Source organism: Saimiri boliviensis, chromosome 19 (genome assembly GCF_048565385.1).
Source record: "Saimiri boliviensis isolate mSaiBol1 chromosome 19, mSaiBol1.pri, whole genome shotgun sequence".
Taxonomy (NCBI): Eukaryota; Metazoa; Chordata; class Mammalia; order Primates; family Cebidae; genus Saimiri; species Saimiri boliviensis.
In genome coordinates, this window is record NC_133467.1 from 31,162,655 (window position 1) to 31,179,668 (window position 17,014).

The 17,014-nt window shown below is 47.1% G+C and overlaps 1 protein-coding gene across 1 annotated transcript; it reads left to right on the forward strand.

The window, feature by feature from the left end:
• Window positions 1-197: 197 nt before the first annotated feature.
• CD48 (CD48 molecule) lies at window positions 198-15,027 on the forward strand. The gene is made up of 4 exons (XM_003937957.4): window positions 198-356; window positions 7,950-8,255; window positions 11,568-11,834; window positions 14,126-15,027. Exons 1-4 carry the CDS (start codon window positions 275-277, stop codon window positions 14,203-14,205), a joined length of 735 nt encoding a protein of 244 aa, XP_003938006.3. The 5' UTR covers window positions 198-274; the 3' UTR covers window positions 14,206-15,027.
• The last annotated feature ends 1,987 nt before the right edge of the window (window positions 15,028-17,014 follow it).

Sequence of the window (17,014 nt, forward strand, 5' to 3'; positions counted from 1 at the left end):
TCCAGTAGAAGCTATGAATCTTCTCCCTACAGAAAAGCACTCATATACATTCAAACAAAATTGGTCTGTTTCCTTTCTGTTTCTTAGTAAAAAAAAATTTACAAGGCTTCCTGTTCTGGTTTCTGGGGCTCCACGTAAGTGTGGTGGGTGGAGAGAAAAGCTCAGTGGGTATTTTCCTCTAACCCTATATGGTAAGTTCCTTTTTTAGCCCGGATCCGTTTCTCCTCAGGCTCTCCACTGTCTGCGGCATTCCTGGAACGTTCTGGAAGGAAGCATGTGCTCCAGAGGTTGGGATCGGAGTCTGGCTCTGGAACTGCTACTGCTGCATCTGTTAGTCCTCGCTGCCAGCATTCAAGGTACTCTCCGCCAGCCGTCTACCTGTGATTGTGCACTGAAGGCATGTCTGCTGGGAAAGGGGAGATGGGATGTGGTTCAGCCCCGGAAGCGGTATCTGGGGTCTGGAAAGCAGGTAATTCCGTTCCGGTAGCAGGGCATGGCATGGCCGGGAGCCTTCCTGAGCACTGAAGAATTGAGCTTCATCTCCTTTCCCAAGGGGATGTGACCAAAACAGGACGCTGCGGAGAAGGAGAACTAGGCCCCTCATATTTTGTCTCATGGTTGGTGGTCCATGAACTTATGGGAAAGTGTTTGTTTTTGCATTTTGAATAAGAAGAAGCTGCTACATTTTGTGTTCAGACATGCTGTAATCCTTCAGGCATTCGTTGAGACCACTGTGTAGGTGAGGCTTTGTGTTCTGAGCCAAGATAAATAGTATTGTCATTGACCCAAATAAAAGATAGATCAAAACTGTAGGAAGAAAAGCTTGGAAACGATTGCCGTCTGGGGTCTCTGAATGAGGGTCTCAGAAGAGGCTGGAAGTATATCGGGATCAAAGGAATCTTAACACACCTGATTGCTAAGAGTTAAGGTCCGTTCCTCTGAGAGCTAACTTTCCTTTTCCGTTAGAGCTGCCTCACCCTCTCTCTTCATCCAGTTTCTGTCTTCTTTTGCCAGCTGAGAAACAGCAGTGAAACTTTTGACTTTCTTGCTATTCCCCCAAGTAAATACTCAGGTCTTTTTACTTTGAAGGGCATTAATGCTCACCACTATGAGTAAAACAGTAAAAATGAACAAACATGGGATAGTCGTCACACTGTGGCATAAAATGATGATGGAGTGTAGCTTTTAGGGAGGTGAGACAGAATGTGTGGAAGATGGGCTCTCACATACTCTGCCTCTCAGGTCGGCAGTCTTTTGGTTCATGGCTGTGTGAGTCCACAGTTGTATGGGTTCTGTGGGGCTGACTCAATGCATAGGACACTGGTATGGCTTTGGGAGTGGGGGGCTGACATGAAGTATTCATCTAACTATTGGCAAAAACAGCGTTGCCAGTGAGAACTGGAATACTTCAGGACTTTCTCTGCGCATACTGAAAATGTCCTGATAGTTGGTCATCCCTAGGCTTCATCTTGGTCATTGATTCTTCTTTGATTGAAATATGCAGACCCCACCCGCTTATGTTATCCTTTGAATGGATAACATTGGTTTTGATGAGGTTAGGTTATCTATTTCTATAACCTAGGTTAGTAAAATACAGATTAAGCATTTACTGTCTGTCAGACATTGTGTTAGGCATCTTGCATACTTTTTCATTTAACTTTCATAGAAAACGGTGAGGTGGCTATTATTATCTACATTTTTCAGATGAGAATATTATCTTTCAGAGAGATTAAGAACTTCGTCTAAGGGCACACAGGTCTAACTTCCAAACCATTTTATTACAAGTATGCTTTTCCTAGCAGGGAATCTTGATGAAGGTCAATGTGTCTAAATCTCTTAATTTTACTGTTTGCCTTAAAAGAGGTGTTTTCTCTTGCCTCTGGGCTTATGTCCATGCCTTCTTTCCACCTAGATTTTCCTCCCTCCCCTCTCTTCCTGTCTTTTAAGCTTCCGTTTTCATGTGACTTCTGCCTGGACTGTCTGCCTGTGACTGTGTTCTGGAGACATGGTCACACGGGAACCTCCGGCTCCAGATTATGGTTTGTGATCATCTGTTTCCTAAAATTTATGAGGACAGAAACACGTGCAGTGTTGTGCTGCTGAACTTAGCACAGTGCCTGGGGTGTGGCATGTGGTCAATACATAACTGTTAAACAAATGAATGAACAACTTCAGAAAACTTCCTTTTGGACTCTATATCCATATCTTCCTGGAAGGTGAAGTAGTTCTCTCCTCTGCAGTAAGGGATGCTTCTGTGGAAAAGTTTGAGAGGCACTCTTAGCTCTCTTCTTCCTTCTCTCCTCAGACTTGGGTTTCTCAGCTCTTTGATTTCAAGGCAATGATTCAGGGCACACTCCACAACCAGGCAATTCCCTATCTGCCTACAACACTTAGCAGGATAGAGAAATAGTATTGTACCAGAAATACTATTTCCTCAGTTCTATAATGAATGTAATAATCTGTTCCTCATTTCTTCAAGGGGTTGCTATTAAGATCAAATCAAATAAAAAATTTGTGGACCGGGAGCGGTGGCTCACACTTGTTATCCCAGCACTTTGGGAGGCCGAGGCGGGTGGATCATTAGATCAGGAGTTCAAGACCAGCCTGGTCAAGATGTTGAAACCCCACCTCTACTAAAAATACAAAAATTAGCTGGGTGCGGTGGCACGTGCCTGTAATCCCAGCTACTCAGGAGGCTGAGGCAAGAGAATCGCTTGAACCTGGGAGGCAGAGGTTGCAGTAGTCTAAGATCGCACCATTGCACTCCAGCCTGGGTGACAGAGTGAGACTCTGTCTCAAAAAAAAAAAAAAAAAAAAAATTGCAATTGCTTTAAAATCATGACATGCACACAAGCTGATACAGATGAAAGCCTGGGAAGAGCATACGTAAATTCCTAAGCCCAAAGCAGTTGCCTGAGGCCAAGACCTGAATTTCTGTCTCTTAAACATCTTCTCTAGACTCTCCAGACACATGTCTAAAACTTGACTCATCATCCCTATTCCCGATATGTGTTGCTGTTTAACAAGCTGCCACAGTACCATGGCTTAAGGTGGTAGCAATGATTTACTTTGCCCACAGATCTGGGGGAAGACTGTACATTGTGTCTTACTCAGGGCTTTTCAGGTGCTTGCAATCAGATCATGGTGTGGCCTAGAGTCATGCAAGGCTCTTCACTCACAGGGCTACTGCCTGAACTAAGGGAGACTCAAAGAGCTGAGTGGCTGGCATCACCCAGCACAAGTCTCCCAGAGTTGGTGTCCCAAGAGAAACAGGCAAACGGTGCATAGTGTTTTCTAAGCTAGCTTTGCAAGTCTCACTTCTGCTGTATTCCATTCATTGAGGCCATCACCAAGCCTACTCGAGTTCAAGGAAGAGGGGCACAAAGTCCGTCATCTGATGAGAGGACTGTCAAAAATTTACAGACTTAAAAAAAACAACTGTAATCCTTCTTTTCCCTAAACCTACTGCTCCTCTACTGTTCCCCACCTCTATAAAAGGCATCTCCACTTGCCCAGTTGCTCGGGCCAGAATTCTAGGAGTCATCCTTGATTCTTGTCTTTCCCTTGTTTCTCATGCCCAATGAGTAAGTCCAGTTAATTCTAGTTTCAAAAATATCTCTCAAATATGTCCAATTCCATGTACCCCCGTGCTACCTATCGAGCCACCATTTTCTGTTATCACCAATTTCCACAATGATCTGCTATCCTAACTGCTCTATTTACTGCATTCTCTCTAGCTAACCTGTTCTCTACCCTGCCGTGAGTATACATTGTCCAAAATGGTTCTCTGTTTACTTCACTCTTCTGCTGAAAACTCTTCAGTAGCCACTGTGGGAGATGAGAAAGCAGTTGTGAGTGTAAAGTTTACATTTTATAATAAGCTCACTTCCCGCCCTCCTTAGTCTGTGTTTTAACCAGTGAGCTACTTTCTATTCCATAAATAAATCTCATTTTGGTGTCTCTGGGCATTTAACTCTTTTCCCCTCTTGTTGTAATATTCATTACCTCCAGTCCTCACCTTTCCCTGGCTTAAGCCCACTCAGACTAATTCCTCTTGCAGAAGCCATTCTCAACCCCCAAATTCAAGTGACGTGCTCCCTTTTATATGCCCTCCAAGCATTCCATATTTTCCTTTTCCTAACACTGTCAATAGTGGAAGCATCTGATGAATTGTGTTGATTCACTGGACTGGAAGCTCAAGGGAAGGAGCTGCATCCATCTCTTGTATGCATACAGAGACTAGCAGATAGTAAGTGCTTACTGTGTAGTTATTAGATGAGTGAATACATGAGGAAGTTCATGTACACATGTATGCGTGGAGAATCAGGTGAATGGAGGGAGGAAAGGAGCAAAGGAAAGAGGGAAGGAGTAAATTTTGAGTCATTGTTTCAGTCAAGCTGGGGTCTCAGAGTAGCTCTTACTGGCCCTACTAAATTCTTTCTCCCATTTCCCACAGTGACTATTTCAAACCTTCACCCTTATCCTCAAGGCCCCTTACCTCAGTCCTCTGCCCTCTCAGCAAAGCACATGCCACCTTCGTTGCAGAAGAAATGGAAACTAGAGACCATTAGGCAGGAGGCCCTTCAACTTCCTACCCACCATCTTCAAACTAGTAGCTTCTCTCCATCACCTCCTCTGCCTCTCCTGCTCTTTTCCCTCCAGGGAGGAAGTATCTCTCCTCCTGGTCATCAGGGCTGCTCTGAGCCCCACTAGCCCAGGCTCAGCAATCACCTCCCTTCTCTTCATGTTTTCCCTCCACTGGATCCTTCCATTGGCTTAGGTCTTTTTCCTTTTTAAATACCACTAAGAACAAAAACAAAAACACTCTCTACCTTTTCTTTACACAATGCCCTGCCATTCTGTTCCCCATTCAAGTGGGAATGTCTTAAGAGAACAGTCTATTTTTATTGTTTCTCCTTCCTCAGCTTCAGATTGCATTGCAATGTAAAAGAACTTCGCACACAAGATTTTGCAACCCTCATACATATATCCCACTAACCCCAACTAACCCCATTTCTACTTGCCCCTAGCCAGGCCTCAAAATGCCCATAATTGAGATGCCACCCAACAAAAACAGAAATGGGACTGAAGGGGATTTTAGCGTAGATGAAGGCAGTGGGCTAATTATTTGTGTTTAAAGATATGTTTTGCAAAACGGATCACATGAATACACTGCTAGAGCGCCTCCACGGCCAACCAAGAAGCCCCGAAGCTTCAGCTTCATCCCCTTCACGGGAAATCTGCCTCAGATCCAAATTTTGTGAAATAATAGTTTATACAGTCTCCACTTTCTTACCTTCTAGTAACTTGCTTCTAAACACATTGTAAATGTGCACACAAGACATGAGCCATTTTTTTTTTTTTGAGACGGAGTTTCGCTCTTGTTACCCCGGCTGGAGTGCAATGGCGCGATCTCGGCTCACTGCAACCTCCGCCTCCTGGGTTCAAGCAATTCTCCTGCCTCAGCCTCCTGAGTACCTGGGATTACAGGCACGTGCCACCATGCCCAGCTAATTTTGGTATTTTTAGTAGAGACGGAGTTTCACCATGTTGACCAGGTTGGTCTCGATCTCTTGACCTCGTGATCCACCCGCCTCGGCCTCCCAAAGTGCTGGGATTACAGGCATGAGCCACCACGCCCGGCAAGACATGAGCCATTTTTACAGGGTAACATTTTTGTTTTTTACAGGATGAAACATTATGAATAAAGCTAAAATGTGTTCATCCACTCTGTCCAATCCACTCCTCTCTCACTGTCTCTCAACACCCACTCCCCTTGCTGGCTCCACACTACCTACTTGCCGCTCCTTGCTATTGTTCACATGTGGCAGGGACACCCTTGCCCTAGGGCCTTTGCTCTGGCTCTTTCCTCTCTCTGTCTGGGTCCCTCTTACCCAAGATATCTGCTTGGCCACCTTTCTCCTCCAAGTCTTTGCTCAGATGTGACCTACTTATTGTAAGGCCGGTTGCCTTGCAGGGAGGCCGGACACACCCACCTCTGCACCCAGCACCAGGCTCTGCACTCGGCACCTAGCTCTGCCGCATGGCTCCCTTGGAAGGCTCCGGCTAATGCGACCCTGGCCAGCTCTTGCACCGGAAAACCCACCCAACAACCCGCCAACCAATAGCGGCCCACCCCATCTCAATCCTGCTCCCCTGGACCCAATAGAGCACCCAGCTGTTGCTCCTTCTTCCTAGCCATAAAACCCCCCTGCCCCAGGAAGTCAGCGCGACTTCTCTGGCCCCCTTTCCCTGGGACCATAGAACCTCGCCTGGGAGCTGAATAAACATGGCATTTAATTTTCTTATGCTGGCCTCAGTTTCCTCATTTTAAACTTGGCAATAGCCCTTACACTTATCACCTTATAAATGAAGTTCACCCTTCTACCCCTAGCAGCACTCGTGACTCCCCTTACCCTCTTTTAGGTTTTCTCCTTTGTCATGGCAATTATCACCTCCTTACACGCTAGATAGTGTGTTCGGTTAGTGTATTTATTGCTTACTGTCTTTTCACCCAACTCTAATGTCAGCTCTGCTGAGGTGGGGATCTTTGCTGCTTAGTTCATTGATGTATCGCAAGCGTCTCAAATAGTGCCCGACAGATAGTTCTCAACAAATAATAGCTCTTAATCATCCTTTGGCTTACCTTAGTGGTCATCTCCTCCAAAGAGATTTTTGTTCGTATTTTCTCCATTTTCTATCCCTACCCTCTGGATAGGAATACATTCCCATAGCACACTGTGTTTATTGTCGGGACTCAGAAAACAGTGCCCCAAAATCGTGGCCTCAGAAGCAGCCTCAGAAGTGAAAGTTTTTCTCTGACCTTCTGCCCTTCTGTCTCTCAGTCCTGTCCTCCCCTAGGCTAGCCGTAGACACTGTAATCCCTCTTTCCCAAGGCAGGTCATAGAAACCCAAACCCCTTTTCCCCAAAGCCAGCCATAGAACTTAAATATACCACCCTAACTTTCCTCGAGCCTTTCTATGTTAAAAACAACAACAACAACAACAACAACAATAACAACAACAACAAAAAACAGCCACAGAGAAATTATCTGACCTATCTTGTGTGACTGTGAATCATAAGACCCCCATTCCAGAGACAGCCTGCCCCACACGCGGGAGGAAGGAAGGAATGTGGCATAGAAAGGCCAGGCAGAGTCTAGACAGGCAGGCCTTGCTGGGTTCCCTCCATCAGTCTATTAGCATTCGATCATATCCTTTCGTCCAATCATATTTCCCCACGACTGTCCGTACTTTGTTGAACCTAAGCATAAAAATGGACAATTTGCCCTGTATCTTTGACCCTTCCTTCCGAAGGCTCTGCATACACCTCAAGTTCATCTGGATGCCTTTTCTCCTTAATTTGCCTCTTGTCAGTGATTTCTGGCAAATCTTCAGAAGGTGAAGGGGAAGCTTTCCTTGGCTCCTCCATTAACTGTATTACAGTCACCGAGATATTAGGATTATTTGTTTGGGTGTCTGTCTTCCCACATTGGTGTATTCAATCTTTGATAATGGAATCATGTACTTTTTAGGTCTTTGCCTCTAGGAACTAACAAAATGCTTATGGAACTATATTGAACAGACAGGAAACACAAGACCAGAGAGGAGGTATGATTTGTCATCAGTTTATTTGAAAGCTTACTGGTATGGGAGTAAGGGAGAGAGCCGGGCCCAACCTCAGTTGGCCTTACTCAATTCTTTTATTTTCTGGGGGCAGCACTAGATGAATTATAAGCAACACTCCCTCCCCTTGTGTCCACTTTTCGATCTCCAACTTTTCTTGAATTCCTGAGCAGGCGACCTGGACCACCAATAAAAACTATACTCACTGCTCCTAAGCAGAAATCCCTTCCTTCTCGCCTGTTCCATCAGCCCAGGCTACACCCTGGGTCTCTTAGCAACACTGCCTTCTCTAGGGCAGGTCTCACTCTGACTCTCATTGGCAGGTGATTCGGTACCTGTTATAAACGCGGTCTCCGGCGGCAGTGTGACTCTGAACATCTCCCAGAGCCTACCTGAGAACGTCCAAGGAATAACTTGGTTTTGTACTTATGACCTGAAGATTGCAGACTGGGATGTCAGAAGACTTAGGTACTATGAAAATAAATTTAAAGGCAGGGTCAGACTCGATTCTCAGAGTGGTGCACTGTACATATCTAAGGTCGAGAAGGAGGATGCCAACATCTACATCATGAGGGTGTTGAAGGAGACCTTGTTTGAGCAAGAATGGAAGGTCAGGCTGCAGGTGTTCGGTGAGTCGGGGAGCCAAAGAGCTAATCCCCACTCCAGGGGCCCCAGATGGACTACTGTGGGGCTTCCTGGGAGGCATGGGCCACTTGGGGAGGAGGAGAGAAAAACCTCAGGACAGGTTTGGTTCATTTTCCCTGGATCCAGTTCTATTTGAGAGTGAGCCTAGGCCAGCAGATCCTCAAATTAACAATCTTAGGACATTTAACACCTCTTCTGAAGTTAGTGAGTCTAATATTTGAGGAGAAGGAAAACTAGAGATTTTCTTCTCTCTATTTCTTCATTCTGTCCTGTGAGCAACCTAAATTGGCTCTGCTCATCTTAATTATACCTCTAAACTTAGGCTTCATTGGACTTAAAAAAAAAAAAAAAGAGAATGTATTAATATCAAGAATGGGGCAGAAGTTACTAGGAGAATTTTTCACCTTTCATAACGAGCGGGACGAAAAACTTCCACTCACAGCTCCAGTCTAACCAGTATATATGGAATAAGGAATAAGGACTAGGGCATTATGCTTGGAGTCAGACAGACTTGAGTTCAAAACTCTGGTCAGTTGCTCACTGGCTGTGCAACCTTGGAAAAAGATCTTCACATCTCTGTGTCCATATTAGGTAAGATTCTTTTGATAGCAAGTAACAGAAACTAATTCAATGTACCTTTACCAAAAAAAGGAGAATTTAGTTTAAGGAACTGGGCCTATTTAAAGCAATTCCGGGAGTTTAAAAGAGCCAGGAAGGGCTGAAGGGGAGGAGGATTGAAAACCAGGGTCAGGCTGGAGCCCCTAGCCTCAGGAATCTCTGGAACGTGCCTATGGATTTGGATTCCTGCCATTTTACACTCGTTAGCTCTCAAAGCTTAGACTTTTGCTCCACTGAGTTTCAATTCTCAGGGCAATTTAAAGAGAGAGAAACTGACAGTCCCAATTTAGTTCAGGTGTGTGTACCTGATCTAAACATTTATGGTGAAAGGGTCAGCTCACATGGCAGAAACCGATCTCGGGAGGTCTCCAGGGGTTGGGGTATGCAATTCTTGTGGAAGGGTAGGGGGCTAAATATCCAAGAGTGGAGTTCCCTTGGGAGTCTTGGGTTCTTCATCATGTTATGAGGCTAATTCTACCTACCTTTTAGGATGTTGTAAGAATCAAAGTAGAGAAGAAAAATGAAAACATTTTAAAAAATGTTAAAAGATGCAAATGAAGAGTGTTGTGTATATTCAGGTTCCACCAGCCAGAGAGTCCCTGATCTAAGGAGTCAGATTCCCCTTCTAACTCTTCTTCCGCATCATATAGCCTGAAAATTCAGAAAGTCCTGGAAACAGAAAAGATTCAAAGTCTCTTACAGTGGTGTTAACAAGTTCTCCAAGATAAATTTTTTTTTAAAAGCCCTAATGTGTATCATTTACCAACTTGTAATTTCTGTGGTTTAAATACTACTACCACAGTTGATTTCAATAAACTAATGGTTTCACAAAAAGCTTGCAAAACTTCTGAATACTTAAGAATCCACAAACTGGTTTGAGCTTCCTGCCTGAGGGAAAGCACATTCTGTCTGAGGGTAAGATTTCCAGGATGTGATTAGCAGAAAAATAGTCCTCTGGTTCAGCCCAAGCATTTGACAGCTCAAAGTGAGTATCTTAGAGCTGGACAACCCAAGCTGGTCAATTAATTTCATCAGCAGAGTGTCCAGTGCTGTGCTGATCACCATGGGATCTGCAGAAGGAGTGTAAGAGAAGAGGCTAGAATACAGGAAATGGTGAAACTCAGGATAACAATTGCTCAATTAAAGCATGTAGGGGAAGTCCAGTTCACTTTTAACTCCTCTGTAGTCTGAACAATCTCTTAACAATCTGAGATCGGCTTCACAGAGGAGATGAAACTAGAGTTCCCGGGTCCAGACTGGTAGAGCTTCTAGAGCCCCACATGCAGTCGAGAGGCAAGCTCTCATCCGGTCAATTCTCTGCCGTCTTTTAACCTTATGGAGTTTGAGCTGCATTGATTCTGCAGATGTTTTGCAGAATGAAAAGATCTCAGAGGATTGCAGGTAAACCAGCCTTAGCCAAGGAAGGACCAGATACTGGGACTATCTCCCCTTCTGTCTGGCAGCAGGACAACAGTAATAATGGTAAAGGGACCTCTAGAATGTCTGCTGCAATACTTACACTCTGCAAAAAGCAATTCTCCACGACAAGTGACATTTTAGCTTACTAACATTGTGCCCAGGCTGGTCTCTAACTCCTGGCTGCATGCAATCCTCCTGCCTCAGCCTCCCAAAGTGCTGGGATTATAGGCGTGAGCCACTGCACCCGGCCATGTTTTATCCTTTCTTTTTTTTTCTTTTTTTTGAGACGGAGTTTTGCTCTGTTGCCAGGCTGGAGTGCAGTGGCGCAGTCTCAGCTCACTGCAACCTCCACCTCCTGGGTTCAAGTGACTCTTCCACATCAGCCTCCCGAGTAGCTGGGACCACAGGCGCATGCCACCACGCCTGGCTAATTTTTGTGTTTTCAGTAGAGATGGGGTTTCACCATTTTGGCCAGGATGGTCTCGATCTCTGACCTCATGATCCGCCCACCTTGGCCTTCCAAAGTGCTGGGATTACAGGCGTGAGCCACTGCACCCAACCCTGTTTCATCCTTTCTATCTCATAACTACTTCATTCATTCATCGTTTCATGAGATACTTATAGAATACCTGCCATGTGGCAGGGATTGTGCTAGACACAGAGATCCCAAAGTCAGCAGACCAACCCGTTTATCACCATTGATGAGGCTGGAAGTTACATGAAGTTCTTCTCTGTAGCTCTGCCGGAGTCCAGAAGGCTGGCACCTGCACTGGACGGTTGTGCAAAGGGCTTTGCCATGTGCAGGCGGGTACCGCTTACCTAGGACTCTTGATGAATGTGAGCCCAAGAATTCTTGAGAGGCAGACCAGCCAAGGTGCCCACTGTGAAGCATTGCTAGAGAAGGGGCCCTGAGCATCTCAGACAATTGGTACCCTAAGTCTGACCCCAGCAGGTCTCTGGGCTGTTCTTTCAGGTTCACACATGATCATAACCCCATTTTGTTCCCAGAGCATGTAATGGACTCTGGCGCCCCCTCAGGGACCCAGCTTAGTTTCACTGCCTAGGAGATGCTCTTGCAGTCTGCGAGGCCTCAGGAGGTCAAGGCTGCTCACTGGCTCCCTCTGTAGGACTTCTTCCTCAAGACTCTGCCTCCTGGGGCAATCAGGCCCCTTCCCTGACTCCCTTCGCTCTTTGTTGGCTAAACTCTCACGGCATGATCGCCTCCTTGTCTCATTTTATAACATCCTCCTCACTTTCAGACCCTGTACCCAAGCCTGACATCAAAATTGAGAAGACAGAAAAAGCGGAGGATGGCTGTTATCTGAAACTGTCATGTGTGATACCTGACGAGTCTGTAAGCTACACCTGGTACTGGGACAAAGGGCCCTTCCCAAAGGAGTTCCAGGGCGGTGTGCTGGAAACCACCCTCAAGTCACAGGATTCCTCCAGGTGTTACACTTGCCAAGTCAGCAATCCCGTGAGCAGCGAGAATGACACGGTCTGCTTCAGTCCACCCTGTACCCTGGGTAAGAAGGATCCCCGGGGAGCTGAGCGGTGCACAGGGTAACTGGTAACGAAGAAGGGCTGGGGGTCCTGCTCAGCCTCCTTGCACGGTGTGGCGGTGTCTGGGAGAGCTGGGAGACATGGGTTCTGCCACCAGCTCTACCACCACCTCCCAGTCAGCTGACCTCACCTTTGTGGAGCTCAGTGTCCTCACCTGCAAAGGGGGTTTGGCAGAGACCCCTGATGCTTCTCTTCCCCCTCCTGCTCTAACAAAGCATAGTCCTAACATCTGAGGCCAGGGTCATCGTAGAGCAGTCTGAAACATCAGGGTGAGCAGGGAGAAGGAAGGGCAAGTGGGAGAGCAGCTGTCTAGAGGGGCTTCATTAGACAGACGAAGTCAGCCAAGGAAAGAGGGACGGAGGAGATGGGGATGAGAGAGGCCGTTGAGCAGGCATGAGAGCCTGGGCCTCAGGCGAAGCTTCTCCTCCCCAGGCTGATGTACCTAGGTGAAGTTAGGAAGCCAAATTCCCGTCTCCTGGGAGGATCCACTCACTGGAGTGTCACACCTGGCTCTAGATCAGGCCTACACTGGTGCTAGCGTGGGACAGCTAAGGCCATGGGTTTTAGAGTCAGTCACACTTGGGGTCACTTCTAGGACTGTCACTTACTAGCTAAACAAGTTACTTAGTTTCCCCAAGTCATGATCTTCCTAAATAAAGGGTAAAATAACAGTTCTTTTTTCTTTTTTTCTGAGACGGAGTTTCGCTCTTGTTATCCAGGCTGGAGTGCAATGGCGCGATCTCGGCTCATTGTAACCTCCGCCTCTTGGGTTTGAGCAATTCTCCTGCCTCAGCCTCCTGAGTAGCTGGGACTACAAGCATGAGCCACCATGCCCAGCTAATTTTTGTATTTTTAGTAGAGACGGGGTTTCACCATGTTGACCAGGACGGTTTCTATCTCTCGACCTCGTGATCCACCCGCCTCAGACTCCCAAAGTGCTGGGATTATAGTCATGAGCTACCGCACCCGGCCAAAATAACAGTTCTTATCTGGTGCTAAGGATTCAATGAGACAAGACACATAAACTGCCTGGCACAGTGCCTGACAGGTCCTTAGTAAGCGGGAGCTAAATGAAACACAGTCTCCTAGAGTTTTGGGGACCCCTGGATCAATATCACCAGCACTCTGGGCCCCCTACCTCCACAATCCTGAAGTTAGATCCCTGAGTCCTGGTGTACATATTGTTTTAGAATAACTCAGACCTGAGGTGCTCACATTCACCTGTGACCCTGTCGTCAGGGATCCTGGCCACTGAGAACGTTGATGCTTCGTGGTCTTCCTGGGCTTGATCTACCCTCCTCACCTGCACTGATTCCTTTACCTCTACTCCCACATGTGGACTACAGAGCCTGCATGCTCTTCCTTATTCTTCCCGACTAATTGGCCCGGTCTCTACTACCCTGTCCTGACAGGGCTTTCTCTTCTGCCACCACAGACCCACTCTGACAGTTTGGTGTCTGACCATGATACAACAATTTGGCTGGTGGTTTCAACACCACCCTCATATCAGTATCACATCTTGAGATCCAGAAAAAGGAAGAAGCGCATTTCCTGTCCTCCATAAAATCGGTGTGAAGGTTCATCCACAGAGAGGATAAAAGCAGTAGTGACACATCCATTTTTTTTTTTTTTTTTTTTTTTTTTTTTTTTTTTTGTGGAAGGGTAAACGCCTCTGTCACTTTTTAGTCACGCAAATTATCCTAGAAAGCACCTTCAACCACCCTTCGCCATTGTATCACTCATTGCTTTTTTGTTTTGATTTCCTCCAGCTCGGCTCCGCCCCAGCCCCGCATCTGAGCTTTCCTCCCATCCTCTTTCTTTTTCTCTCCTTTTCTGTCGTCCTCTCCCTTCCCTTCTTTTTTCTAGTTGGTGCAGATAATTAGTGGGGTGGAGAAATAAGAAAAGGAAGTGGTCCTTTTCTCTCTCATGTCAGCTGTGCATTGTATTACAAAGACCTGCCGTATCTTGTTGATGTCCAGAGTACGGGAGTGACGCTTTCCCAGGCCACAGATATGTCAAGGGAACCTTCGAGCACGGGACCCAGCTAAGCCAGTGCTGTTTATGAAATTTCTGCACTTTCTATACTTTATGTTTGGGGAGATTAAGGAAGAAGATGTCCCAGGCAAATAGGATTGGATTCAGGGAAGAATTCATTCTTTTCCTCTGTGAGCTCTCACACCAGTGTCCAGTACCCCTGACCCTTCTCAACACATTAGTTAAGATGCCTAAGTATAGGGTTCTCTTGTTCTTTCAGCTCGGTCCTTTGCAGTAGAATGGATTGCAAGTTGGCTAGTGATCGTGGTGCCCACCATCCTTGGCCTGTTATTGACCTGAGATGAGCTCTTTTACCTCAAGTGAAACTTCGAGGCCAGAGGATCTTGCCTGTCAGTAACCATGCTCTTCACCGGGACCGAAGCTGTACAGGAGGAGCCAAAGTGTGCTGCTGAATCATCACTGAGAATTTTCAGGTTAACGTTTAAAAACTGACTGTGACTTAGTTTTATATCTCCTTTTAGTTTTCTAGTACAAGCATTTTTCCCACCAAAAATTGTAACAACACTATGTGAATGTTTTGTTTTTTTTAAAAATAAACCCTGGATATGATTGCCAACTAACTGGATTCCTGAAGTTTTCCCAAATCTTTCAGACAGTGCCTGCTCCATCAGCCGGGAGAAACTGGAATCTGAGAACACAGGGAAGAGCCTGGGGCCGTAGGCTCCTGTGTGGCAGCTCAGCCGAGAAACCAATTTGCGGTACCTCTGATCCTTATTCCAAAATCCATGCCAAGCCTCCCGGGGTTCCGGCTCCCCTGTCAAGCCTTCGCCTCCTTTCCCGTGGCTTGCCTTGCTCTGGCCTCTCTGAGGCCCACTCTCCTTGAGTCTCCTGCAAACATAGGTTCAGGCTTGCGCCCTCAGAAGGATGGATGCAGCTGCATCTCACTTTGGATGACACGCAAATTCGTGAAGTGTTCCGTATTTTTAAAAAGTTTTTTAAATAAAAGAAAAAATTAAAAAAAAAAAAGAAGCAGCAGCCTTCCTGCCCCACACGCCTTGCGTGGGGAGCTGAGTTCTCTCTCCTCTTTGCCTTTGTCGCTGTGTAGGCAACTCCTCAACTCCTAGCTGTGTCACGGGATCCAATAAAACCATCGGACTGACACAGTGGTCTCACCAGAGTCATCTACTCTATGCAGATAGGATCCCGCAGGTTCACCACTGACATAACCCCTGGGGATTCTGCTTAATGTCCCCGCCCCTAAGTCTCCTCATGTACCTGGAGCTGAGAGGGTCGCCACAGCATGCACTGTCCGTCAGAAAACCGCCCAGCACAGACTGCTTGCCTTTCAAACCAGACCAGTCTCTTCCACTCCCCTCGCGGCCATCCCCTCCCCACTCCAACTCCTCAGTGACAGTGACAGTGCTGTTTGCCAGACCTTTCATTTTTCCCTGGGTGAGTGAAAACTCCTTTTCCCAGCTATCTTTGTGTTTAGCTGGAACCATGTGATGGGATCTGCCCAACAGAAAGTGGGTGCAATGGAACTCACCTCTGAACAGCCTGCATCTCCATCCAAACTCACCTCTGGGCAGCCTGCATCCCCATCCAGACTCACCCGTGGGCAGCCTGCATCCCCATCCCAACTCACCTGTGAGCAGCCTGCATCCGCATCCCAACTCACCTGTGAGCAGCCTGCATCCGCATCCCAACTCACCCGTGAGCAGGCTGCATCCCCATCCCAACTCACCCCTGGGCAGCCTGCATCCGCATCCCAACTCACCCCCGGGCAGCCTGCATCCCCATCCCAACTCACCTCTGGGCAGCCTGCATCCCCATCCCAACTCACCTCTGAGCAGCCTGCATCCCCATCCCAACTCACCCGTGGGCAGCCTGCATCCCCATCCCAACTCACCTCTGGGCAGCCTGCATCCCCATCCCAACTCACCCCCGGGCAGCCTGCGTCCTCCAGGTGGGCCATTTCCATGTTCTTTCTGTAAGCAAGCAGCACCCTTCCCCTTCCCCTTCCCCTCACTTTTTTCAGTGGAAAAAGAGGGTTTTTTGGGAGCTATATGCAAATACACACATACACACAGAGGAATGGAATAAACAAGCGGTAAGAAGGAAACAAATACCACTGTCTGTCACAAATAAGCACATTCCTCAGCTGCTAAGGAACCACGGCAACCTCTGCCGAAATGGCGCCACGGCGCTCCAGCCTGTGCTGCAGAGCAAGACTCCATCTCGATAATAATAATAATAATAATAAGTTAATGAGAAGCTGGGCACAATGGCGTACACTGCAGTCCCAGCTACTCCCAGGGCTGAGGTAGGAAGATCACTTGAGGCCAAGGTTTGGAGGCTGTAGTGTGCTGTGATCACACCTGGGAAAAGCCACTGCCGGTCCTGCCTGGGAAACAAAGCAAGACCCTGTATACTTAAAAAAAAAAAAAAAAAAAAAAGGTTGGTGTGTTCCCTTATCAGTATATGCAAGCCCATTTGTCTTTGTGCAAAGAGGATACTCCAGAATTTGCCTCAAGTTCTAGTCATGAGCATCCTCTTGTGAACTGAGGTCTCAGGATAAGTGGCTTCCCCCTCGTCCCTCAGGCCGCTCAGGCAAGCTCCTTTGCACTGCCCTCTGCTGGCTCCACCGCAGCGAGTTTAAGTAAAACTTAAAGCCTTGGATAAGGTCAGGGCTTCTCACACTCCAGCTTGCCAGTACATCACCTGGGCATCTTGTGAAAATGCAGACTCTGAATCAGTAGGTCTGGGATGGGAACCAGCTTATCTCAACAGCCAGCATGAGGTTACACGTGGAAGGTAGGCAAGGCCAGGAGCTCCTGTGGACTAAGAGAATGTAACCCTCACATCTGGCTTTGCACAAACCAACAGCTTGGTATGTGCCCTTGTGTTGGGAGCAGGTAGGGGCACATATAAATAGACGGGGCAGCTCCGATCAATGGGTTTATTCATTTACCGCCTATATTTACCAAGTGTCTGCCTGTGCTAGGGGTCTCATGCTGGAAGCTGCTTATTGAGAAGGAACACTGACTGAGCCCGTGTACGTCCTGGCTCTGTGCTGAGCTCGTTACCTGAACGGCTTTCTTTAAGGAACGGGGCTGTGGGGTGTTGGGAGTGGAAGTGTTTCCGAAAG

What these genes read in the sequence shown, in the direction of transcription:
- CD48 (XM_003937957.4), top strand. Translation starts at nt 275, where the DNA reads ATGTGCTCCAGAGGTTGGGATCGGAGTCTGGCTCTGGAACTGCTACTG. An exon ending in CCTCGCTGCCAGCATTCAAG is followed by an intron (nt 357 to 7,949) that starts GTACTCTCCGCC and finishes TCTCATTGGCAG; the next exon opens with GTGATTCGGTACCTGTTATA. An exon ending in GGTCAGGCTGCAGGTGTTCG is followed by an intron (nt 8,256 to 11,567) that starts GTGAGTCGGGGA and finishes CCTCACTTTCAG; the next exon opens with ACCCTGTACCCAAGCCTGAC.